Source organism: Heptranchias perlo, chromosome 2 (assembly GCF_035084215.1).
Source record: "Heptranchias perlo isolate sHepPer1 chromosome 2, sHepPer1.hap1, whole genome shotgun sequence".
NCBI classification, from domain to species: Eukaryota; Metazoa; Chordata; class Chondrichthyes; order Hexanchiformes; family Hexanchidae; genus Heptranchias; species Heptranchias perlo.
In genome coordinates this window covers 27,596,261-27,622,331 of record NC_090326.1, presented here as the reverse complement: position 1 = coordinate 27,622,331, position 26,071 = coordinate 27,596,261, and the positions used below count along the sequence as shown (strand labels likewise).

The following is a 26,071-nucleotide window of genomic DNA, read 5'->3' as shown; positions in this document are numbered from 1 at the left end:
CTAGGGTGGATAGAGAGAAACTATTTCCGCTGGTTGGGGATTTTAGGAGTAGGGGGCACAGTCTAAAAATTAGAGCCAGACCTTTCAGGAGCGAGATTAGAAAACATTTCTACACACAAAGGCTGGTAGAAGTTTGGAACTCTCTTCCGCAAACGGCAATTGATAATAGTTCAATTGCTAAATTTAAATCTGAGATAGATAGCTTTTTGGCAACCAAAGGTATTCAGGGATATGGGCCAAAGGCAGGTATATGGAGTTAGATCACAGATCAGCCATGATCTTATCAAATGGCGGAGCAGGCATGAGTGGCTGAATGGCCTACTCCTGTTCCTATGTTCCAATGAGTATGGTCTGCCTGTAGGGAAGCACTGGTTGTACTTAACACTTCTCCACAATGGTACAGCAGAAATTATGAACCCAGTACAAGGGAAAACACTGATGTGAATCTGCATCCTACAACTCCATGTCACAATGCATTGAAATTCTAATTAAAATAAACCTGCAATATTTGATAATCTGACTATCTCTTCTAATGCTATAATATTGACTTGATCTGCCCACACCTATTGCCCCATGATCCCAAATAATCAAATGTTACTGCACAGAAACAAACCATTTCGTCCATCAAGTCTGCAAAGGATTTTCTCCACATGTACCACCTAGTTTAATCCCATTTCTGTTCAATCCCCATGCCCTTTAATATTCCTCTTTATCAAGCAACTAATTTCCTTTTAAAAGTATTGATGGAATCTGCTTCAACAACAGTTTGTGGCAGAGAATTCTCCATTCTAACCACCTCTTCTTGTCTCAGCCCACATTTTGTACATGCATTCAATGTTATGAGCCAGGAGTACAACTTTGCAGGTAAGCAGCAGCATGAATAGGGCAGCTTGCATCAATTCCACCTTCTGACCACTCTAAAAGAAATATGTCTAACCTCCCATTAATTATTTTTGTGACTATCTTAAATTTGCGCTTTCTTGTTACCATCTAATCTGTTTAGTCTACCTTCCGTAAACTCCAGCTTGCTCAGAATTCTGCTGCACTGATCTTGTTCTGCACTAAGACCTACTTGTGCACCACTCCAGTCCTTGCTGACTTACATTACCTCCGTGTCTCCCAGTCCCTCAAGTTTAACTTTCTCGTCCTTGTCTTTAAATCTCTCCATGGCCGTGCCCCCTCCTATCTCTGCACTCTCCTTCAAGCTTATATCCCGTCTCTCACCAAAATCTTCTCTCCCCTCATTCCAGCCTCCTGTGCATCTCCGCCCTCACCCCACCATTGGCGGTAAAGCCTTCAGCAGCCTGTGTCATACCTTCTGCAATTCCACTTTTACAAACCTCCTCAAAACCCATCTCTTCAGCCAAGCTTTTGGTCAACCCTCCGAATCAATCCTTTCCTGATTCTCTGTCTGTTTTCCATACACTTTCCATAAAGCATCTTGGGACATTTTTTACTTTCATGGTGCCATATAAATGGAAGTTGTTTCTGTCTCGCGAATAGTCCGATGGTCTTATTTGACCCTGAGATGAGCTACTGGCCACATATCGGCTCCAACATCAAGACCCCCTACTTCCACCTCCGTAACATTGCCCATCTCCACCCCTGCCTCAGCTCATCTACTGCTAAAACCCTCATCCGTGCCTTTGTTACCTCTAGACTTGGCTATTCCAATGCTTTCCTGGCCGGCCTCCCATCTTCCACCCTCCATAAACTTGAGCTCATCCAAAACTCTGCTGCCCATATCCTAACTCACACCAAGTTCATCCATCACCCCTGTGCTCGCTGACCTACATTGACTCCTGATCTGGGAATGCCTCGATTTTAAAATTCTCATCCTTGTTTCCAAATCCCTCCATGGCCTTGCCCTTATTCCTGTAACCTCCTCCAGCCGACAATCCTCTGAGATCTCTGCACTCCTCCAATTCTTGCTTCTTGCGCATCCCCGATTTTAATCACTCCACTATTGGCGGCCGTGCCTTCAGCTGCCCAGTTTCCCTAGAATTCCCTCCACTTGAAATGCCATAGCATACAAGGCTACGGACCAAATGCTGGAATATGGGATTAGAGTAGACAGGGCTGATGGCCGGCGCGGACACGATGGGCCGAAGGGCCTCTATCCGTGCTGTATAACTCTGACTCTATGACTCTAAACCTCTCCGCCTCTCGAAATCTCTCTCCTCCTTTAAGATGTTCCTTAAAACCTACGTCTTTGACCAAGTTTTTGGTCATCTGTCTCCTAATATCTCCTTATATGGCTCGGTGTCAATTTTTGTTCCTGTGAAGCACCTTGGAATGTTTACTACGTTAAAGGTGCTTTATAAATGTACGTTGTTGTTGACGACCTCAGATAGGTCACCCCTTAACCTTTCAGTTCGAGTAAGAAGTCCGAACTTTTCAAGTCTCTCTACATTACCGTAGCCCTTCATCCCTGGTAACATCCAAGTGAAACGACATTGTACCTTTTCTGTTGCTTGTATATCCTTCCTTTACGCACAGTATTCCAACTATGGCCAAAATAAGCTGTTTATCAAGAATGGTACTGACAAAATGACAATGATGAGCACAAACAAAAATGTAACCGTATCTGAAATCCATTTAATGGACTTGCGATTTGTGTTAGTGTATCTGTACTGTGATCATTTATTTTTCGAAGTATTTTGATGCTGAATAATTGGAGACTAGAAATTCCATTGTATGTCTCAGTGGGGGGAAAAAACATTGGCTCTGCAGCTTTGCTGATTTGTAAAGTGATGCGCAAGCGAGCCTTAGTGCAGAACAAGATAGGTGCAGCTCTCTTGAGGTCCTTTGGACATGGAAGACCAGACTGTCTGGTGACCTAATAAGTGTAGAAGTTGTGAAGGACTGGAAATGAGAAGTGTGCAGATAAAAATAGGTTAAAATGGTTGTTTTTAAAAACAACTACATTCAAAGCAGCTTATTCTAAAGAGAGAGACTACTGAGGTAGCTGTATAGATTACATTTTAACTGTAGAGACTTCTGAGAGACAGGCGTTTGAAGCAAGGGTTTAAAATCAGTGGATTATACATGATTCTGAGAAAATGTCATCTGCCTGGTCAGATTTGTCTTTTAAAAAATCCTTCACGTGTTACGGATAAGTTTACTCATCCAGGTGCTGCAAGCTCAAGAGAATGCACTAACACTGAGACAAACAGCAGTATTAATGCTGCTCGTATGCCAGCAGTGGCTTTAATACTGCAATATTCACCCCTAACTACTAAAATATGCATTCAAAATATTATTTTTATTATTATTATTTAAACAGTTTAATTCTACTTGTCCTGTCTTCAGTGTCTAGGCTTTTGATACGGTTGAAATATTATTATTTAAATCTGGTTCTAAGCCAATAAAGATCTGGTGCTATGAAACTGGCTTCCATTTCTAAAGTGGATGGCAGGAGCCAGAAAGAACGGAAGGAAAAGGTGTACGTGTGCGTGTGTGTACATATATTAAAAAGATAAGACAGAGAATGGGAAAGGAGAGGATGGGAGCAGGGTTAACAGGGTGAGCAGAATTGAAATCATAGAATCGTGGTGGGTAATTTTAACCCTTAAGGACGGTTGGGTTGGGGCGGGTGGGAAGGTAAAAAATGTAAAACCCGCCTCCAACCTACCCACTTTTAATGGTAGCGGGTCGGGGGTGGGGGGGGGGTGCAGGCGACCAATCCACTGTCAGGAGGCGGGTCGGTCAGTAAAATCTTTTAAGAAGGTGGCGTGCCTCCATTTTAATAGCTTTTTTTATTTTTAACTCCTGGGGGCCGAGATTCCCAGGGCTCGCGATTCTCGCAACATAAAAGGAGGGGAGAAGGGCCGGATCAACAGCTAAGTCCCTTTATTGCACTGCTTGTGGGCCAGGAGGAGCAGGAGCTGTTGCTCCAGGCCCAACAAGCTGACCTGCTGCGATCCCACACACGGGATCGGCCGACTTCCCCGTCCCCCCACCATGTCCGACCTCCCGACGTCTCCGAGCCCTCTGATCTATCCACGGCCCCTCCCGCCCAGATGTCTCCGACTCCACCCCCCCCCCCCAATGATGACTGAACCCCCGCCGACCCCCTCCACAATGACCAACTCCACCCTCACCATGTCCGACCCCCCTCCCCGATGTCGAGCCCATTGTCAGACTTACCGGGCATCTGGCTGCCTGTCGGGCAGGAAACCCACTGAAAAAATTTAAATGACATCATAATCGTCGGGACTCATACTTCTGGGTTTCCCATCTGGAAATCCTCCTCCCTGTCCCCGGCTCTCCACAGCTCAAAAGTAAAAATCCAGGCCATAGAGTCTTACAGCACAGAAGGGGGCCAGTCAGCCCATTGTGCCTATGCCAGCTCTTTGAAAGAGCAATTCAATTAGTCCCACTCTCCCGCTCTTTCCCCATAGCCCTGCAAATTTTTCCTTTTCAAGTATTTATCCAATTCCCTTTTGAAAGTTAGTATTGAATTTGCTTCCACTACCCTTTCAGGCAGTGCATTCCATAATCCAGTGCCCGTTTATTTTTTTTAATGATAAATTGTTGCTGCGTCTACACTGCATGAAGACTTACCAGCTGGTCAGTCCAGGAGACAGGTGGGTAGATTTTAACTTATGGGTGGCTGACCAGCAGAGCATGCCAGCTGGCTGCCCATTTCGGCGGTGAGGGAGCCGCCACAATTTTGAAGGCCTGGGTCTCATTTGAGTCTGACCGGCACGCTTCAGTTGCCAAGTGGGCATCCCCAGGCAGCTCGCGGGTTTTGGGCCACAGAAATGTCGGCCTGCTGGGATGTCGGCAGCAACTGCTGGTAAGTCCTAAGAGAGGGTGGGAGGCATGGCAGAGGGGAGTGAACCCGAGCTGGCAGGGGCTCATGGCATTTCTGCAGGGCCTGGAAGAGCAGGCCCCATAATCGGCAGGGTAAACGGGGGCAGTAAGTCTATCGACCCCATTTTGAAACAATTAACGCCCCTTAACGGCGATTTCGGCAGGCTAAAATCAATCCTGGGGATTTCTTAGTCCAAAGAATTAAAAGCACAATGAGATGAGATACGATAAAGATGCTGGTCCAAACCTCCAGAAACTCTGTGAGCAAGCACAATAGCAAAACAGAACATCAGTGAGCAGAGGAACATAAAGTAATTCTTATTCCTTGATATAGATCTTCAAAGTTTTAAAAGCACATTTCAAAATGTGCCCATAAAACCCAACTCTTAGCTGGAAGGTAAAAGTCATAAATCTTCTGAATCATAAATCATTAAAATCAATGAATATATATATGCTTGGTAAAAATGTAGACTTCAACATCCTCCCCCACACAATCTAGTAATGCAGCCCTTCCGTTTTCTAATTTGCAAAAGGTGTACCTCATTTTTGCAGCATATCTTCCTCTTTGACATACATGTTTCGTCTTTGGGTAACTACAATTACAGCTGGAATAATATCTCTACTGATTTTGAAAGCCATTAAAATCATTTGTTTATGGTGAAAATAAAAAGCCTGATGTAAAGCACGGATAACAAAACTGGAATAATAATCAGTTCAAGGATCTTGAATTTTTCAGTTCAAAATTTTTCAACAGAATCATAAATGGACTGGTTTTTATTTAATAACCTGTGCTATTGTTTGTTGGTGTGGATATTGAATAATGAGCTGAACAAAATTGGAATTTTAAACAAACAGCTCTGTATAGGATGTGATCCTGTTGTGCAACATAATGTCAGGAGGTTGATAGAAAATTCATACAGTGCTAATAAGCTACATTCCACCTCCTATTGTGAAGCCAGTCCTATCTGCCTGTGTACTGTAAGCAGCTCCCTTAATAGCAAGACATTTATTCCCTAACTTAAATTAAAAACATTTGAATTTCTTGGGCTTTGGTATTTTCTCATCTTTCACAACCGCCCTTTACAAATAATTTGCTTTTTCATGATTCATAGAGCACTGAAGAAAAATTGGAAGGAATTATGCATGTTTTAAATCATTAAAAAAAAGTACAAAGGCAACATTAATTCTCCATGGTTAGAATATTGGGTTTGATTTATCTAAATTAATTTCTGTTCTTTTGCATAATTTAAGCCTGTAATAACCCATAAGATCAGAGTGAGTGAATGCTATATTGTAGCTCAACCTCTGTCAACATTCTTGTTTTCTTTAACTTCCATATAGTCAGCTGACATTTCAATTCATTTTATTGCTTGACATTGTGACAGGCAGTACTGGCCTGGGCACAGGAGAGACTGAGGGGCTGAAAAAGTGTTTGTGTGGTTGAGGGCACATCCCATTCTAGAAAAAAATGCATTACACTTAAATACAACTAGATGGCTCTAAGTTCACTTTGTAAGTCGAGAGGATAGTGACATATTGTAGCTTCTGACTGCTGAGAAACTTTCTAAAATTAAGAACATAAATTGTGGAATGAATCATTCAGCCCATAACATTTCAGCTACTTCTAAAGGACCAATTTATTTTATTGACATGGAATCGTCCTGGTTTGCTTGATTTCTTGAGGGCAGTTTTACTTCCTCTTTACCTCCATCATTGACAATGTCCTGCATATGGGCTTGGTCCTTCACCTAGGTTTCAAAAACAAAAAATCTCGAGACAGACAGGCAATCACAGTTAAAACCCCCAAGAAGTTTTGCAAAGATAGTCAAGTGAAAACTCCATAATACCAATCTAATATTTAGTCTTGGTCAGCTGTATTCTACATTCGCAACAGGACTGGATCTGCAGCGTTCCATTAAGTATTTGATTATATTGCTGTTTGTGGAATCTTTGCTGTGCACAAATTGGCTGGTGTATTTCTTTAGATTACAACAGCAACAGTACTGAATTCTGAACTGTAACAAGTGACATTAAGCATTTTTTGATATCATTGTCATAGATTTTATTCATTTTGTCTGTGCCAAATATCCAAGGGAGGGGCGAATCCATTCAGTTCATATATAAACATCTTGTAGGATTTGTTCAATAATGTATTTCATTGGCAGCTATGTTTTTCAATTTTAATAGACAGTGATGTAAATCTGCTTGGTCCTGCCTTGTTTTCTATGAAGGTATTTGTCAACCTGTATTGTTCAAATTGGAGAGTCTGCCTGAAGCTTTTGAAGAGCAATGTTCAGGCTTAACAACTACTGTAAAAATATAAGTTGTGTTATGGCTACTATTTGCTTGTTAATTTACTGTCTAATAAATTTGTTTGGCAGTTAAAGGTGAGTGTAGGATTATTTTCGCTTCTTCCAAAGATGCAGAGGACCATGTGAGGGCATGTGATAAAACCAATAACTGAACTGAACTGAAGAGGGTTCTCTGTCTCATCACTGGGCATGTTACTGATTTGCATGGAAATCTGAGCAAGGAAAACACTCTGTGACTGAGAAAGCTAAGGCTCACCTACGAGAGTAGTCTGAAACGCAGCAGCCAAATAAAAAAAAACTAGAATAAGAGTAAAGAAACTCCAAAAATGTAACTGAAGTGTGATTGAAAAATATGTAATGAGCTGCTGTAAATGCAGCAACTCATACATTGAGCAGTCACCTTTGGGACCATTTGCTTTTCTGCAATTCACTATTTAATTTGGTGACCAAAGTTTTTCTAATAGAGAATTAGAATTTTCCACTTTTGCTGATGTTCTGACAAAAACTGCGTATTTTGGAAAGATGCCGAATAAATCCCATATTTCAGGGTTACACGTGCATTCCACATTAAAATTTCGGACCAGGAAATCCTCTGTAATTATGACCATACAATCATGGCGTTAACTCTTTGACCTGGGCATACTTCTATCCAAAGTCAACATATAATGTTGAAATGCTACATTATACATTAAATAGAAATCACTTAATTGTAGACCCTACCATTAACCAATCACTTACTAGATAAATCCATCACTTGGTGTGACACTGAACCATAAACATTGGGAAGGTTCCAGTTTAGTTCATGGCCTGTGCTGACTACAGGAATTAAGATTGGCCTCTCTGGGCTATGAAGGGAAAAATCAGCCAACAATCTTTCTGTTATCGGTTACCCAATGACCCCTGCTGGAAATGCATGTATGTGGATGCCAGATCAGGGCAAAATCAGGCTTGATTGTGATTCACCCCTTGGTCAATTTGCTTGGCAATACTGGCAGTACAGGCTAACAAATGAGGAATGTCTAGACAAAGGACCACTTTACCTCCACCTATGGAAAGGAGGAGTAAAGAAAAAAATGGGGGGGAAGGGAGGAAAATATTGATTGTTGAGGATTCAGTCTCTATTCATCCTCTTTCACTACTTGTAGGTAAAATCGGTTTAAAGATGATGAAGCATGTTGGTATTCTGAGCTAGGCCATAAATTAACAAGGTACAGGTTTATGCCCATAATTTCCACCCGGTATGAATTCCGTATGGTAGTGGTGGTTGGAGATGGTGGTACAGAGGATGATAGAGAGGTTGCTGGTGTTGCATGCTACTTCACAAGGGAGAGCAAGTGAGCAAGGGGAAATTAGCCCAGGGCCTTCTCATGCATCCCTGCCTAAAAGTATCATTGGCAGATCTCCTGTCTGCCCTTTTGACCCAAGAAATGGTGTGTAACATGAGAAGATCTAAACTGAAGGGTTGGTGGTGGGTAGATGGGGGGGGGGGGGTGCAGTCCATTAAAAATAAGGCACAAGGAAAGTCTGTTTTAAAGAAAAACTTCAGAAAACATATACATTTTCAGTTGCTATAAATGTGAACTTTTATTGAGACCTGGATTTAAACTGAAGTTTGCATGAACCAGATTATTGTCAGTAAACTATAAGGTATTGAATAGACTCATTCAGTGGAACAATAATAGGACTGACATTTTTGAAAAAGTGAGAATCAAGGCTGTTCATCTGTTTGTGTTCAAATCTCTAAAATGACAAGCGCTTCCTAGTATACATTTCACATAAAGGTGTTTGTATCAGCTTTGGGAAATGAGGCTCTTAAGAATCATTCCCCTAAAACAGTAATTATTAACAGGTACTTTTAAATGGACTCAATGACAGTTTGTGGTAAACATTAACTCAATTGCCAAGACTTTTTTGCTTGGGTGAAAATTTCTGGTTAAAAATAGTCAATCTACAAATCTTTGTCCCTTAGACATTTAGTTATTTCTTTCTCAATTCAGTGTAAATAAAAACAATAGAAAATACTCAACAGCATATTTTGTACAAAAGCAGATACATTTTTTCCTTCTCTCTTTCTCTTAGTTAATTGTGGAAATTTTAATGGTTGGATCAGGAATTTCCAATGTTGTGAGAGCTCATGGGAAGTACACTATAGATGACACAATGTAATGCTGGTCATGGGTTAGGCATACTATCTGGGGTCAACAGCATACAGGGTTTGCTGAATCTAAAGCAAAGTACTTATAGTAATCATTAACCTTAAATATATACATTAGAAACAGATACATAATGAGGGACAGTGGATACCAAGTTCCACCTGCAAAATCCACCTTGAGAACTCATTTGCAAATAATTAAGCCCTCATAAAGTGCTCATGTGGAGGATAAATACCGAAACCTACTGGTTGGGCCGAATGGCCTGATTTTGTGTTGTAATTTCTATGTAATTTTATGAAATACCCAATTTATTCAATAAATGAGGGCTTAATTAATGTTTGGAGACCAGAAGCTGTTATTTTGGAAACACGGCAACCAATTTGCGTGGAAAGATCCCACAAAGAGTAAATGAGATAAATGACCAATTAAGCTGTGGCGTTGGCTAAGAGAGGAATGTTGGCCAGGACATTTCGAATAATGTCATGAGATCTTTTGCGTCCGCCTGAACAGGCAAATAGCGTCTCTGTTTAACTTCTCATCTGGAAGTCCTGTTGTAGGACTTGATTCCGCAACTTGACTCAGAGGTGAGACTGATATCAACTGAGCCAAGTTGACCCTAACGATGTGAGGAAGTACTTCAAACAATGATTAGTATTAGGAATGGTTTTCTGAGTAGGGTAGTGGAGGAAAAAACTCTGGATTTATTTAAGAGGCAGTTAGCTGCTATGATGGGGGAGCCATAGCTTTCTATGGAAGAACGAACAAGGTGGACTTCTCTCAACTGCTTCTCTGAATGTCTTCTCTCAGCTGTGCTTGTTTTTATGGTTAAGCGCCTTGAGATGTTTTACTGTGTTAAAGGCACTATATAAATGCAAGCTGTTGTTAACGAGGATGTATATTAACTGATTTTTGTATACAAGACAATAAAACCTTCCATTTTTCCTCAAGTATTAACCTGGCAATATGCATTTTCTGACTGGGTATGCCCATCTCGCATCTGTTGGATTTCATTACAAGATGCCTCTAATAAACACACCAGAAAGATAATGAATAAAAATACTGTATATATAATAAATGATGTAGAAATGACTGACCTGGAGATGACACAGCTCAGTTACACTCACATTGCACTGGTCTGAATCCAACTGCTTAGAACTTTAGGGATCACGATCTAGTGGAGCTTGTTTTCTGCCATTTTTTATTTAGTAGGCAGAAGCACTTCAGTTCTTCACAATGAACGTCCTCAGCTCTCCATAATTAACCTGAGTTTCACCTTCAAACATGCCAAAATTGTTCCACATTATAATATTCGAATCAGCTGCCATTTGACGTGTGACTGCAGTATGAGATTATATGAGTAGTCCTGTACATTGTTATTCCTTCAGTTCTTTTCAGATCTGTTTTGTAACATTCCTTCAACCATATAGAATCATAGACTCTTACAGCACAGAAGGACGCCATTCAGCCCACCTTGCCTGTGCTGGCTCTTTGAAAGGGCTACCCAATTAGCCCTACTCCCCTGCTCTTTCCCCGTAGCCATGCAATTTTCTCCCCTTTTTATATCTTTCACTCCATCTTTTTGCATCTTTGTTACACAACTTCCTTTCTTAATTTTCTTTTCAGATCTGCTTTAGTACTTTTCTGTTCCATATGAATCCATTTAATGTTCGAGTCTATTTACTATTGTATGTGTAGCTGGTAAATTGAGTTTGACAATAAAAATCCTGTGTTCTCAAGTCATCCTAAGTGTCCACATCGTCTGAAATGTTATATTTGAGGACCCTGAAATAAAAGCAACTAACATCCATGGGACAGTTTTCTTGCATTCCATATGGTTTCCTAATATGTTATCTTTGAACAATCTTGTCTTTGATTTGATGGCAACTTCTCAAAGCCTTCCAGCATCCTGTCGAACATAGGTACTATTCAAATAATCATAAGAATAAAAGCAGAGGGCCCTCTCCTCCCTCACAATGAAATCTCCACACTAACTATTCAATTAGACTCGTTTTTTCTACATTAATGGCACTATATTTTAAAACAAAAGCAAGTTGTTGTAGCACTTGGTCTTTCCAAAATGTAGGTTATTAGATATTTTAGAATATATGCAAGAAAAAGAAGGAATGAAAGAATGCTAATCTTCTAATAGAAGCATCTTCCAGTCACCATGGGTTTACTTCCATTGGTATGTGGAGGATACTTCCACTCAAAGAATGAAGGCAACCCTACAAGGTAGATAATCCAAATTTTTGTTATTTCCTACACTAGTCCAAATGATTTAATGATGTATAATTGCCCTGACTAGACTGAAGCATATAAATGTTGTGCAGGTTTGATTGACCATTTTGACCTTTGCTCTGCTAAACAAATTGGGATTCTGTGCGTTTAGCACAGCACAAGTGACACTTCCGGAGTTTAAAAAAACATGCATTTTTAATCTGAATGTTCATCTTTTCACTCAGGGTGCCAGGGATTACAATTGCCACAGACATTATCTGTGGCTTTCCCGGAGAGACAGAAGCAGACTTCCAAGAAACTCTGAAACTAGTTCGGGAGTACAAATTTCCCAGCCTGTTCATCAATCAGTTTTACCCACGTCCAGGAACTCCCGCTGCCAAAATGGAACAAGTCCCAGCCCAAGTGGTGAGCTCTTTATTCATATGACTTTTTATCTTGTTTTTGCTAAGTACAACCAGATAAACCTTAGATCCGGCAGGTCTTTAACAAACCTCAAACAAGGTTGATCACTATTTCGAGCAAGCAGACAACTGAGGCAGATACAAACGCAAAAATCCAAATGGGAACACAGCCCTCGAATACGTCTATTTATACCCAAATCCCAACTGTGCAGAAATTCTCACTGTTCCGGATACCTTTGCAGAACTGTTTAGCCGACATTCTTACATGCTTACATTTTGACTGACCAGATGTATAGCCTGTAACGGGCTTCTGCTCTGGTTAATATAAAGAACTGCTTTTCACATCAGTATATTCAACCACGAATGCTAATAGGGTTAATGGTTGAGCGTCAAAATGACGGTGGAACACTTGTATTTCATTCTGTCAAGACTTCTTTTTACAACTCCTGATTTAAACACCACTCCAATGAACAGGAACTGTGAACACTTTCGCACTGCAAAGCACTGTAAGGGTCCACAAACTCAATTCTGTATTCTTCACACAGTAACCACTCTGTTTAAAGCTTCCTTCTGGAGCCATACAAAAAAAAAGTGCAATCATGAGGGTGTTCTGCATACTTTTCCCCCCATTAATCAGCAAGCTATAAATAGTGCAGCTTCTATGCACAGCAGCGATATATCAATGTACAGCGAAAGGTTACTCTACTTATTGTCCAGCCAGAAGGATTTTAACAGCACCAGTCGGTGCCAGCTGTTATCTTACTGTAAGACAGGATAAATTTGTTGTATCAACACTTATTATTTGGCAGGCAACACACATGGCATTGTGACTTCATAAATTCCAGTATGACCTTACAAATGCTGAATCAGGCTACCGCATGTATGTGTATATATCACGGTACTGTGAAACAGGAAGTCTTCAAAGACTGCTAAATTAGAACAGGCAAGCCCCTTAAGTAACCCCTGCCTGTTGATACCTGCCAAGTTATTGGAGTCAACTTACCCTTTTTATTTAACTATAGATCAAGATTTTCAGTATGTGTTTTTGTAATAATTGGAGATCCAAAACAAAATCCAGATTCCTTCATAAATAGTGTCTATAATAAGAAAATGTATTGCAGATGTAAAAGGGGGTGTGTGAATGAAAGAATAGTGTGTGGGAAAATGTGTTCCATAAGTTTCAGTGCAGATGAAGGGGATGACCTATCTTCCAAAAACGTTTTCCTTGCTATTTATATTCCAGATGTTCCCTCTAGTAACTTAATCCAGTCACCCTACGGGATCTGTAACAGATTTCTTTTCAGATAAAATGACATTTTAATAACGTGAAATAAATGTGCCGATATAAGGGAGGTTTCAGTGCATTAAAGAAATGTATCACGTTCAGAGCGTTGCCAATATAAATGTTTATACTGGCAATGATGCAGACTATGTGGATTTTTTTTTAAATGACGTAGGGTATTGTATCATCCTTCAGAAGGTTAAAAAGAAATGACCGAAGTAGCATAATGTTGATTTGAACAAACAGACTTACATGATGGAAGCTCCAACTCTGTTTAACTAAGCTGATCCAATCTGTAATTTCTGTAGTGTTTGCTGATCTGTATAATGCACCCTTTGCCTGATGTTCTCCACTATCCATTGTTTAAAGTATGTATACCTTTTGCACATCGTGTCACGTAACTCTACATAGGTGACACTAGATGCAAGGCAATCATCTCATCAGATAGTTTGTTCATCAGCTTAACTCAGAGGTTGATTAGACCCAATAATCGTCTGACAGATATCTAGTACATCGAGTTACATGGCGTCTACAGCACAGGAACAGGCCATTCGGTGCAAATGGTCTATGCCGGCATTAATGCTCCACACAAGCCTCCTCCCACCCTACTTCATCTAACCTTATCAGCATATCCTTCTATTCCTTTCTCCCTCATGTACTTATCTAGCTTCCCCTTGAATGCATCTATACTATTTACCTCAACTACTCCTTGTAGCGCATTCCACATTCTTACCACTCTTTGGATAAAAGAGTTTCTCCTGAATTCCCTATCGGATTTATTAGCAACTATTTTATATTTATAACCTCTAGTTTTGGACTCCCCAACAAATGGAAACATTTTCTCTGCGTCTACCCTATCAAACCCTTTCATTATTTTACATGCCTCTATCAGGTCACCCCTCAGCCTTCTCTTTTCTAGAGAAAAGGGCCCCAGCCTGTTCAGCCTTTCCTGATAAGTGTATCCTCTCAGTTCTGGTATCATCCTTGTGAATTTTTTTTGCACCATATCCAGTGCTTCTATATCCTTTTTATAATACGGAGACCAGAACTGTGTATAGTACTCTTAAGTGTGGTACAACCAAGGTTCTATACAAGTTTAACATAGCTTCTCTGCTTTCAATTCTATCCCTCCAGAAATGAACCCCAGTGCTTGGTTTGCCTTTTTTATGGCCCTTTTAATCTAGGTCGCTACTTTCAGTGATTTGTGTATCTGTACCCCTAGATCCCTTTGCTCCTCTACCCCATTTAACTATAATTATCCAAGCTGTATATGGCCTCCTTATTCTTCCTATCAAAATGCACCATCTCACACTTACCTATATTGAAATTCATTTGCCAATTACGCACCCACTTTGCAAGTTTATTAATGTCCTCTGGCATTTTGACACATTCTTCCTTTTGTATTAGCTACACCCCTCCAATTTGGTGTCGTCCGCAAATTAGTAGTTTTCATTTTGAATTTTCAGAAGTGTACTTTCACCTAATTATTTTGTAAATCTGTTGCACCTTTTGAAACCACAGTGCTTGTGGGTGAGAACATTGATACATTAGCTTTCTTGGTATGGCATAACATACAATATTAGGGATGCAAATTGATACAATTTGTTCTTGGCTCCCAGGGTTCAGATGGGCTAGGGGGAGGATGGTACAAGTCCTGCTAAACTACTCAGTGGGGTCACTTTCCTAATTGGTTTGTTGGGCAATGGGTGGTTTGCTGTTGCTGGCTTATTTCCTCTTCTATTTTGGCCTGCTTTCATCCCTGGGAGTGGTTTGGGATGTGGAGGGGGATGGTTAGTGTTGAGTGAACCTCTAACAAAGATTGTATTCGGTATTAAAAAAAACATTTGATGGCAGCCACTTATTGTACTACTGTGGGTTAGTGTCGAGTTCTGTATGACCTCACAGGGTAGAACTGTGCCATGTTGGATACTGGCTTGTTTTGGATATTGAATATGGAAGGACTTGTCCTCTCCATATCATTTACCAAACTTCAGTAAACTAAAGAGCAGTAACTGTGTGAGAGAGCTTGCATTTTTTTCCTGACAGGTAAATACAACATAGTGTTTTATTTGAAAAGAATGTGATTGCAGCAGAAGATATTTTCCAAAACAACTTCAAAAAACCTGAAATAAATTAAATCTCGTACAGGAATTGACTGAAAACCTGTGAGCTGCCTTCTTTTAAAATGACAATGAACAGAATATGTGCTGAAGTCCTACTTAATATCCTCATGAGGACTGCATAGTAACAGAGATTTGAATCCATTGAGGGAAATATAACAACAACTTGCATTTTTATAGCGCCTTTAACGTAGTAAAACGTACCAAGGCACTTCACAGGAGTATTATCAAACAAAATTTGACACCAAGCCATGTAAAGAGATATTAGGACAGGTGACTAAAAGCTTGGCAAAGAGTTAGGTTTTAAGGAGCATCTTAAAGGAGAAGAGAGAGGCGGAGAGGTTTACAGAAGGAATTCCAGAGCTTAGGACCTAGGCAACTGAAGGCACGACAGCCAATGTTGGAGCTTTGAAAATCGGGGATGCACAAGAGGCAAGAATTGAAGGAGCGCAGAGATCTTGGAGGGTTATAGGGCTGGAAGAGGTTACAGAGATAGGGAGAGGTGAAGACATGGAGGGATAGTGGGATGGTACCTGGAAGCACTGATTTGTTTTCACATTACAAATAGGAATACTTTGCTATTGGGACTATAACAAAGTAACACTTTTTCAAGCTTCTTATATTGCTTCAACTGTAATTTTTTTTCACAGTGTACAATGTTTCACAATGGATAAAAATATTGTCCTGATCTTTTTGAAGTACGACACTTTGATGTTGCATTGATACAATAAGTTTGATGGTGATGTAAAGCAGTTTCAGCTTCGCACTGGTGCTAAACTTGTGGAGTGCATATCGGTTGTGAACGAATGAACTGACTGAAGCAAAGTGGAGAGACAGCCCCTGTTTCAGGAACTCTGCTTTGTTCCCATGCTAGGTCAGGCCCTGACATCAGGCTGCATATGGACTATAATTGCACCAGTGCAAAGTAAAACTGCTTTGCATTATTGGCTACAACTGTAGTGTAAAAGCACTTTAAATATTGTGTCTAAGGGGTACATACTGCAGTAATTATAGTATTGTACCAGTAACCCAGATGAGTTGTGAAATTGGATTCAATAAATTTGGTAATTGGTGAGTTATCACCAGAAAAGAATGACCATGATAGCTGTCATACAAACCCTACTGGTTCACTAATGTCCTTCAAGAAAGGGAACCTGCCATCTCTACCCAGTCTGGCCTGCACAATTCCAGTCCCACACTATAGGGCAACAAGGGATGGGCAGTGAATGCTGCCTTGCCAGTGTTGGCACATGCCAAGAACAAATATGAAAAATACATATAATTGTGCGGTCAGATGGAACCAAATGTCTTTTATGTAGCATTTAAGATTTTTTGTTAGTACTTATCTTTGCCAGAAGCTCTGAGGTTGTAGCTGTTTCCAAAGAATGGAGAAGTAATTCAAAAATAATTTAAAGTAGCAACGCAGATTAACAAAGCCATAAAAAGTGCAACCAACACACTGGGGTTCATTTTTAGAAGAAGAGAATTCAAAAGCAGAAGTTATGTTAAACTTATATAGAACCTTGGTTAGACCACAATTGGAGTACTGTGCAAAGTTCTGGTCTCCATATTACAAAAAGGATATAGAGGCACTAGAGAAAGTGGAAATAAGATTTACAAGGATGATACCAAAACTGAGAGGCTACAACTATCAGGAAAGACTGAACAGGCTGGGGCTCTTTTCTCTAGAAAAGAAAAGTCTGAGGGGTGACTTGATAGAGGTCTTCAAAATCATGAAGTGGTTTGATAGGGTAGACGTAGAAAAGATGTTTCCACTTGTGGGGAGTCAAAAACTAGGAGCCATAAATATAAGATAGTCACTAATAAATCTAATAAGGAATTTTGGAGAAACTTCTTTACTCAGAGAGTGGTGAGAATGTGGAACTCGCTACCACAAGGAGTAGTTGAGACGAATAGCTTAGATGCATTTAAGGGAAAGCTAGATAAGTACATTAGGTAGAAAGGAATAGAAGGATATGTTGATAAGGTGATGTGGTGCATAAACACCAGCATATATATGTTAGGATGAAGAGCCTGTTTCTGTGCTGCAAAATTCTATGTAATTCTATTTAATTTTATTGAAAAATTCCACCGTCAGGAAATGTAACATGTTGAATAGATGCTAGAGAAATGCCTAAATGTGCAATAAGAGTGCTGAATAAGCGACATATTTTCAGAGGTGCGCACAATTTTATATCCTGTGTGAGTTAAAGGTCAGAAATGATATTGAGCACTTAATAAATTGAATACATGATTTACTTAATAAATAAACTACAAAGATTCACTGACCCTTTAAAGACGTTTAAACCAAAAACCGCTTTAATTTTGTGCAAGTGAAACTTGAAGCTGCCTGGCATAAGTTGTTCTCTAAGGTTCTGATGCTAAGTGACATAATGAATGGGAGAAATCAAAACTTAGATGACATGTTAGGGCAAAGTATTCTTGAAACAAACTTCAAAAAAAATTCTTGTTTTAAGCTCTTGCTGCAGAAATGCTAGCTCCTGTTGTTGCCACAGCATCTTTTTTCATGTAGTCAGAAGAAATATTTAACAGCAGCATTAAATTAATATCACTGCACATCTATCGTTTTCAGTCACCATACACAGGAGTAATAGAGTAACAATCAACCAACAAACATTTTTATTTCCCCCATGCCACGTATTATTAAGGCACCTGCTGTTGGGCTCTAGCCAGAGCTGCTCTTGAGTCTGAGGAGACTTTTTAAAATTAGGATATTAATCTCCCCTCCCTCCTCTTGAGGAGCATCCACTGTCAGCTTGTTGCCTCTGCTGACAACACAACTAAGGCTGGGAACTTAATGTATGGGGAATTATGGCTATGTGAACCCACGTCCTACCACTTCTGGCACACCATATTGGAGCAATGATATACTGTGCCACCTGATATATTTTGCATATTTAAAATTGTAAATCTGGAGCTGACAGTAAGATTTTACATTTACAATTCTGTCACATGGTACAAGCATGTTTGGGTTTTGTTTAATGATTTTGAGCTTTCCTAGCAAGTTAAATTATTTTTCAGTGGTGCTGCAGTTGACACCTCAAAGACTTTGCTGACAGGTAAATTAAATAAGAAGCAATGATTGTAGGAAGCAATTATGTCATGTAAGAGAATGTCATTACCTGCCCTGTGCTCCTTTTGTATAAGTGTTTTTGCACATCAACACTTTGGTGTCAATTTCGTTAAAGATACATAATCCCTTTAAAGATATGCAAGGCTGATTGTTGGAAGAAAATAAAAATGTTCTAAGATACATGACATTTAGCTTTGTTTCTGTCTATTTGAAGTAAACATGACTGCTTCAAGTAATACCCACGATCACACACTTACCAGTGGCTTGTTGAAGGTATTGCTATTATATAGGCTGCAAAATAACAATAAAGCATTTCACATTCTTTTATTTTTAAAATTGGTATGCATCGAAATTACATTGTGTATGTTTGGTTTGTCATGATTTTAAAATGTATCCTAAATAACCTGTTTTTCCATCCCTAATTTAGATTTGCATTATTGGCTTGTGTTGAGATTTGGACAATACATAAAATGCTGGTAATGTGATTGTGTCCTTAATTTTAATATTTATGCCAACCCATCCTATCCTACCCATTTTCTCCCCTACCACCCCCAGAAAATTCACCCTTTTCATTGGTGAAGCATAAACTTCGTGATGGTATTGTGGTTTTCAAAATGATGAAGGGAATAGATTCTGTTTGCTTGGATTGATTAGTTGAGCATGGTAAACATGAAAGAACTAGGGAGCATCAGTATAAAACATGGATACATAGAGTTTGGTTAGATACCAGGAAGTATTTCTTTTCAGAGAACCATTGACCTCTGGAATAGATTACCAAAACATGTGGTAAATATGGGTTCATTGCTATCCTTCAAAAGGGAGCTGGACGAGTTCCTGAGAGGTCATCTCCAGTCATCGAGAGTAAGTGGGGGAGTTATCGCAGTCCCTAGGAGCTTGCTTAATTTACTTCAGGGGTTGGAGAGGAATTTCCCAGTCTTTTCCAAAACTGGCCTAAGGTTTTTTTTTCTCTTTTTTTATCCCTCCCATAGGCTTGCATGACTGGGATATTCCCCAGTCTGTGCTGAGTTACCTAATCTTAGTACAATGCAAAAGGGCAGGTGTTCTCATTGACCCGGGTTATGGAGATGACAAATGGCCAAGGCTCACTCTACTGATTGCTTTACAGAGAAGTTCTGCTGGAAGTACATAATTGTAGGCCTTGGAAAAGGAGAAGATTGGGTCTGGCTATAATGGCCCGCTGTGGTTAAAAAGCCCAAAAAATACAACAAATACTTCAAAACATTTGAAAAAATAGCCACTTGTGTAAGTACCGAAAGAATAGGGACATATTCCACTGTTAAATTAGATCTTGGCTGATCTATACCTCCACTCCATTTAATTGCCTTAGCTCCATATCCGCTTGATACCTGTACCTTATATAAAAATATCTCAGTCTTAAAATTTCAATTGACCCAAATACCACAGACTTTTGGGGGAGAGAGTTCTAGATTTCCACGACCCTTTGTTTGAAAAAAGTGCTTCCCGATTTCCCTCCTAAATGGCCATCTCTAATTTTACGACTGCCCCCTTATTCTGGATTCCCAGACCAAAAGAAATAGTCTCTCTGTATCTATCCTATTGAATCCCTTTATCATCTTAAACACCTCGATTACATTACCCTCAATCTTCTAAACTCAAGGAAATACATTTACCAAGTTTATGCGACCTGTCCTCATAAGTTAACCAGTTAAGTCCTGGAATTATTGTGGTGAATCTGCTCTCTACCTCCTCCAGGGCCAGTATATCTTTCCTGAGGTTTGGTGCCCAAAACTGAACTCAATGCCCCAGATGTGGTCTGACCAATGCTCTGTGTAAATGAAGCATCATTTCCTCACTTTGAATTCCATTCCCCTTCAGATAAAGTCCAACATTCCATTAGCCTTTGGTTACTTTACGTATCTGTGCACTAACTTTTAGTTCGTGATTTGTGTACACGGACACCTAAATCCCTTTGCTCCTCCACAACTCCTGGTCTCTCACATTAAGATAATATTCCAATTTGTCTTTCTCGGATACCGAAGAGGATGGCCTCACACTGCCCCACATTAAACTCCATCTGCCATAGCTTTGTGCACTCACTTAACCTGTCTCTGCCCCTTTGTAACTTCCTGCTCTTATCTACACAGCTTACGATGCCTCTTAACTTAGTGTCATCTGCAAACCTGGATATACAACTCTCTATTCCTTCACCTAAGCCATTGATATATATGTTGAAAGCTGAGACTCCAGTAAATAGCCCTGGGCTAGACCACTTGTTACATCCATCTAATCAAAATACTTTATCCCTACTCTCTCTCTCCTACCTTCCAACCAATTACCAACCCATGTCACAAAGTCACCTCCAATTCCGTGCACTTTTATTTTTGCTTATAGTCTCTTGTGCGGAACCTTATGACATGCATCCTGGAAGTCCAATAGATAACATTCATAGATACTCCTCTATCCACTAGGCTTGTGGCCCTCTCAAAGAATTCTACTAGACTAGTCAGACATAACCTACCCTGCATAAATCCATGCTGACTCTCTTTGATCGGCTGATACTTGTCCAAGTGCTCAATTTTAAACCTAAATTGCGGATGTGTTGGGGGCGAAAATTGCAGCAATGCAGAGCGGGTTCAGACGACGGCTCCAACCCGCTGACTTCCAAGTTTCCCATGGACGCACCTCTGTGCGCGCAGGTGTCCCGAATCCTGAAGACCCACCGGCAATTAAAACCGGCGGGATGATAGTCAAAGAATCAAATGTACCTGAGGTACTTAAGGCACATTACTTGTGATATATTAGGTAGTTAGAACGATTTTTAACTTAGCTGGGCGACTTCCCCCCCCCCCCCGATCTCCCCCTCTGGTTTCCCCCCCCCCCCCCCCCGATCTCCCCCTCTTGTCCTGCCCCCGGTCTCCCCCTCTTCAACCCCCCGATGTCCTCCCGATCTTCTCCTCTCCCCCCCCCTCCCCAATCTTCTCCTCTTCCCCCCCCCCCGATCTTCTCCTCTTCCCCCCCCCCCCCGATCTTCTCCTCTTCCCCCCCCCCCCGATCTTCTCCTCTTCCCCCCCCTCCGATCTTCTCCTCTCCCCCCCCCACCCGATCTTCCCCTCTCCACCCCCCCCGATCTTCCCCTCTCCCCCCCCCGATCTTCCCCTCTCCCCCCCCGATCTTCCCCTCTTCCCCCCCCGATCTTCCCCTCTTCCCCCCCCGATCTTCCCCTCTTCCCCCCCCGATCTTCCCCTCTTCCCCCCGATCTTCCCCTCTTCCCCCCCTCCCCGATCTTCCCCTCTTCCCCCCCCCGATCTTCCCCTCTTCCCCCCCCCGATCTTCCCCTCTGCCCCCCCGATCTTCCCCTCTGCCCCCCCGATCTTCCCTTCTGCCCCCCCGATCTTCCCTTCTGCCCCCCCGATCTTCCCCTCTGCCCCCCCCCGATCTTCCCCTCTGCCCCCCCCCCCGATCTTCCCCTCTGCCCCCCCCCGATCTTCCCCTCTGCCCCCCCCCGATCTTCCCCTCTGCCCCCCCCCCGATCTTCCCCTCTGCCCCCCCCCGATCTTCCCCTCTGCCCCCCCCCCGATCTTCCCCTCTGCCCCCCCGATCTTCCCCTCTGCCCCCACCCCCCGATTTTCCCCTCTATCCCCCCCCAACAATCTTCTCCTCTACCCCCCCCCCCCGATAATCTTCTCCTCTACCCCACCCCCAACAATCTTCTCCTCTTCCCCCCCCCCTCTCCCCCCCGGCCCGCCCCCGATTTTCCATTCCAGCGTCTGAATGAAATCTCGCTCTCTTTCTCTTACCCACCCTCCCCCCTTAGCATTGAAGCTCCTATCATCAGCCAGCCTGTCAATCAGACTGCCTGCCAGGTGCGAAACCCGGAAAGAACTTTAATCGACATCAATTACATTACGATTGCGTCGGAAACAGTAAGTTTTTTTAAAATTGGGGTTTGCCACAAGCATCTTCACCCCGCCCCCCCGCTGCCAACCCGCCACCATTTCAAAATTGAGCCCTCTGTCTCTGATGATAAATTCCAATAATGTCCCCACAACTGATATTAAATTGACCGTTCTGTAGTTACCTGGTTTCTCCCTTCTCTTTCTTCTTAAATAATGGAGTGACATTTACAATTTTTCAATCCAAAGGCACAATTTCCAAATCTAGAGAACCTTTGAAAATTAATTACGAATGCATCTGCAATTTTTTCACCTATAAGATGAAGTAACTCACCAACAAAGAGGTATTGCTAATATACAAATGATTGTTTAGGTCCCAGTTAGAATACTTTGTCAAATTTTGGGCACCTTAATTTAGGAAGGATGTCAAAACCATGGAGAGGGTGCAGAGAGATTCACTGAAATGATACCAGATTTTAAGAAGCATTGGTTATGAGAAGAGACTAGAGAAACTTGTGGTCTTTTCATTACAACATAAAAAGATTAAGGCGATCTAATAGAAGTGTTCAAAGTTCCTAGAGATTTTGATGAAGTAAATCGTGAAAAATTATTTCTATTGGCTAATGAATTGGGCGCCAGAGGGCATAAATTTAAGATAATCACTAAAAGAGCAAAGGCAGAGGTTAGGAGTAATTTTCTTTACACAGAGGATTGTCAGGCCGTGGAATGCCTTACCAGTGGCATAAGCAGAATCTGTAATAGTTTTAAAAGGGAAATGGGTAAATATTTGAAAAGAAAAATATAAGAGGATGGGGAGAAAGCAGGAGAATGGGACTAAGTGGGTGGTTCTTTCGGAGAACCAGCACAGGCTCAATGGGCTGAATGGGTTTTTCTGTGCTGTAAAATTCTATGATTTCTATTCAGTGTTAAAATGAATCAGTGTCACACCTGTATAATGACAAAAATGATGCACAGCTCATTCCCCAAAGGAAAAATGGGTTTGCCAAACAATATTTCATCAAGACTGTGCCTCTTTAAAATATAAAGCCCTTTAGTGAGAACTTCCACCAATTTAATTGTATTATTGATACTTCAGTTGCAATTTAAAAATACAGTATCCTGATCAAAAGAAATATATTTGATAACTTAGTCATTATAGATGGTTTGAGATAAATCATGTTCATTTATAGCATTTTTTATTTGGTTTATTTTTCCCTTAGTTTTCAATTTACTCATTGAATGTAGCAGACCCTAACACAAATTTAGTGACCAGTGACCCCTGGCTACATTAGATTAGACCAATCTATAAAGTAAAGAATGCACATTTGCTCCAAGTGCGTGATGTTACCTTAGTACGAAGACAAACTTAGAATATGTTATTTATGTAATAATGGACAACTATAGTATATCCACCTGCCCATGGTTTATGAAAGAACAGGCTTAATTGTGGACTGCAGTCACTTCATTTCCCAGTACAAAGTTCACGATCACAGTTTCTCCTCTTTGAACCGTTTGTTTATTTTCATAGAATAGTGTCATAGAAATTTACGGCAGAGAAGGAAGTCATTGGGATCATCGTGTCTGTGCCGGCCAAAAAAGAGCCATCCAGCCTAATCCCACTTCCCAGCTCTTGGTCCATAGCCTTGTAGGTTGCGGCACTTCAAGTGCATATCCAAGTACTTTTTAAATGTGATGAGGGTTTCTGCCTCTTTCAGGCAGTGAGTTCCAGACCCCCCACCACCCTCTGAGTGAAAACTATTTCTCCTCAACTCCCCTATAATCCTTCTACCAATTACTTTAAATCTATGCCCCCTGGTTTTTGACCTCTCTACTAAGGGAAACATATCCTTCCTATCCACTCTATCTAGGCCCCTCATAATTTTGTGCACCTCAATTAAATCTCCCCTCAGCCTCCTCTGTTCCAAAGAAAACAACCCCAGCCTATCCAATCTTTCCTCATAGCTAAAATTCTCCAGTCCTGGCAACATCCTCGTAAATCTTCTCTGTACCTTCTCCAATGCAATCACATCTTTCCTGTAATGTGGTGACCAGAACTGTACGCAGTACTGTAGCTGTGGCCTAACTAGTGTTTTATACAGTTCTAGCACAACCTCCCTGCTCTTATATTCTATGCCTCGGCTAATAAAGGAAAGTATCCTGTATGCCTCCTTAACCACTTTATCTAACTGTCCTGCTACCTTCAGGGATCTGTGGACATGCATTCCAAAGTCCCTCTGTTCCTCTATACTTCTCAGTATCCTACCATTTATTGTGTATTCCCTTGCCTTGTTTGCCCTCCCTAAATGCATTACCTCACACTTCTCTGGATTGAATTCCATTTGCCACTTTTCTGCCCTACTCTTTCCTTAGTTATCCTCTTGCTCTTTAGAAAACATCTTTGGGTTTTTCTTGATTTTACTTGGCAATATTTTTTTCATGCCTTCTCTTTGCTTTCCGAATTTCCTTTTTAATTTCACCCCTGCACTTTCTATACTTCTCTCGGCTTTCTGTAGTATTGAGCTCTCAGTATCTGACATAATGCCTTATCCTACCCTGTATGCTCCTTGACATCCAGGGGGCTCTAGATTTGGGAGTCCCACCCTTTTTCTTTGTATGAACATATTTGCTCTGAACCTTCAATGTCTCCTTCTTGAATGCCTCCCACTGCTATGGCACTGATTTACCTTCAAGTAGCTGTTTCCAGTCCACTTTTGCTAATTCACATCTCAGTTTAGCAAAACTTTCTGGGATTTGACGTTCTATATAGAAAAAAGTGTACTCTCAATTGTCAGTGAAGTGCGAATGTGGCGTTTGGTTGGCATCCCATGATGTGCTAGATTGTCTTGTTCAAAACCTCTCAGTCACGTTTGAAAGTAGCATTTAACTGATCAAATTGCTGTTTTTTCAAATTGCAATTGAAGTATCAATAATGCAATTAATTTTTGGAAATTCTCACTAAGGAGCTATGGGAGAGAAGTATACTGTAATGCTTTCATTATCATCTCCTTGCACATTGAATTATGAAGAAAAGTGTGCATTAGAAATGTTAACCTTTTTACAGATGCTGCTGTGTGTGCTCCCAGCAATTTCTGTTTTGATTTCAGATTTCCAGCTATTGCAGTTTTGTTTCTCTTTTCAAAGCACATTGAAGTTTTGGAAAGGAGGAGCACAGTTTAAACATGTCTGCATACAACCTGAGATCAGTCAAGCTTTTATACCAGAATTAGGAAGACATGCTTCAGTTTTGAAGGCATTTTCAGGATATTTGTTTAGGGTTTAAAACCTCCACTTTATTGAATCTCTCAGACCTTTGGATACCAAAAATAACAAGCTATTTTGTTACATTTTCCATTTGGTATTTTCTAATTTTTTAAAAAACTAGTGGATCCCACATGACTCTGCTCACGCTGGTTAAGCTATTTTGAAGGAGGGAAAGAGTGGTGCTGGGTTGTGGTATTCGGGAAGGGCTGCCAAATTCAAGTGAAAAAAATTAGAAAGTGAGAGTTCTGCCCAGAGACAGTGAAACAAGTGTTTTTGATTGGTTACTGAAAAGAATAACTATTGTTTTCTTACCTGTTGCAGCTAAATGAGTAAGTAGATATCACACCCCCATAAAAAATCTATTCTATGAACAATTGTTGTTTCTGAATTCTCAAAAGGCAGTTGTTGAAAATATAAAGATTTGAGTCTCTGCCCCTTTGCCCGACCTCTTCCCTTTCCCACTGTTTCTCTCTGCCTCCCTCTTACCCTTTCTCTATTTTCTATTCCTTTTGTCTCT

The 26,071-nt window shown here is 40.9% G+C and overlaps 1 protein-coding gene across 3 annotated transcripts in view; it reads left to right on the top strand.

The window, feature by feature from the left end:
* The window catches only part of cdkal1 (CDK5 regulatory subunit associated protein 1-like 1), a 1,005,231-nt gene that overhangs the window by 787,558 nt on the left and 191,602 nt on the right, over nucleotides 1–26,071 (top strand). For all 3 annotated transcript variants that reach the window (XM_068001614.1, XM_068001608.1, XM_068001620.1), the window contains exon 11: nucleotides 11,746–11,926. In XM_068001614.1, the coding sequence (XP_067857715.1) occupies nucleotides 11,746–11,926 (181 nt within the window). The remainder of the gene's footprint in view (nucleotides 1–11,745; nucleotides 11,927–26,071) is intronic.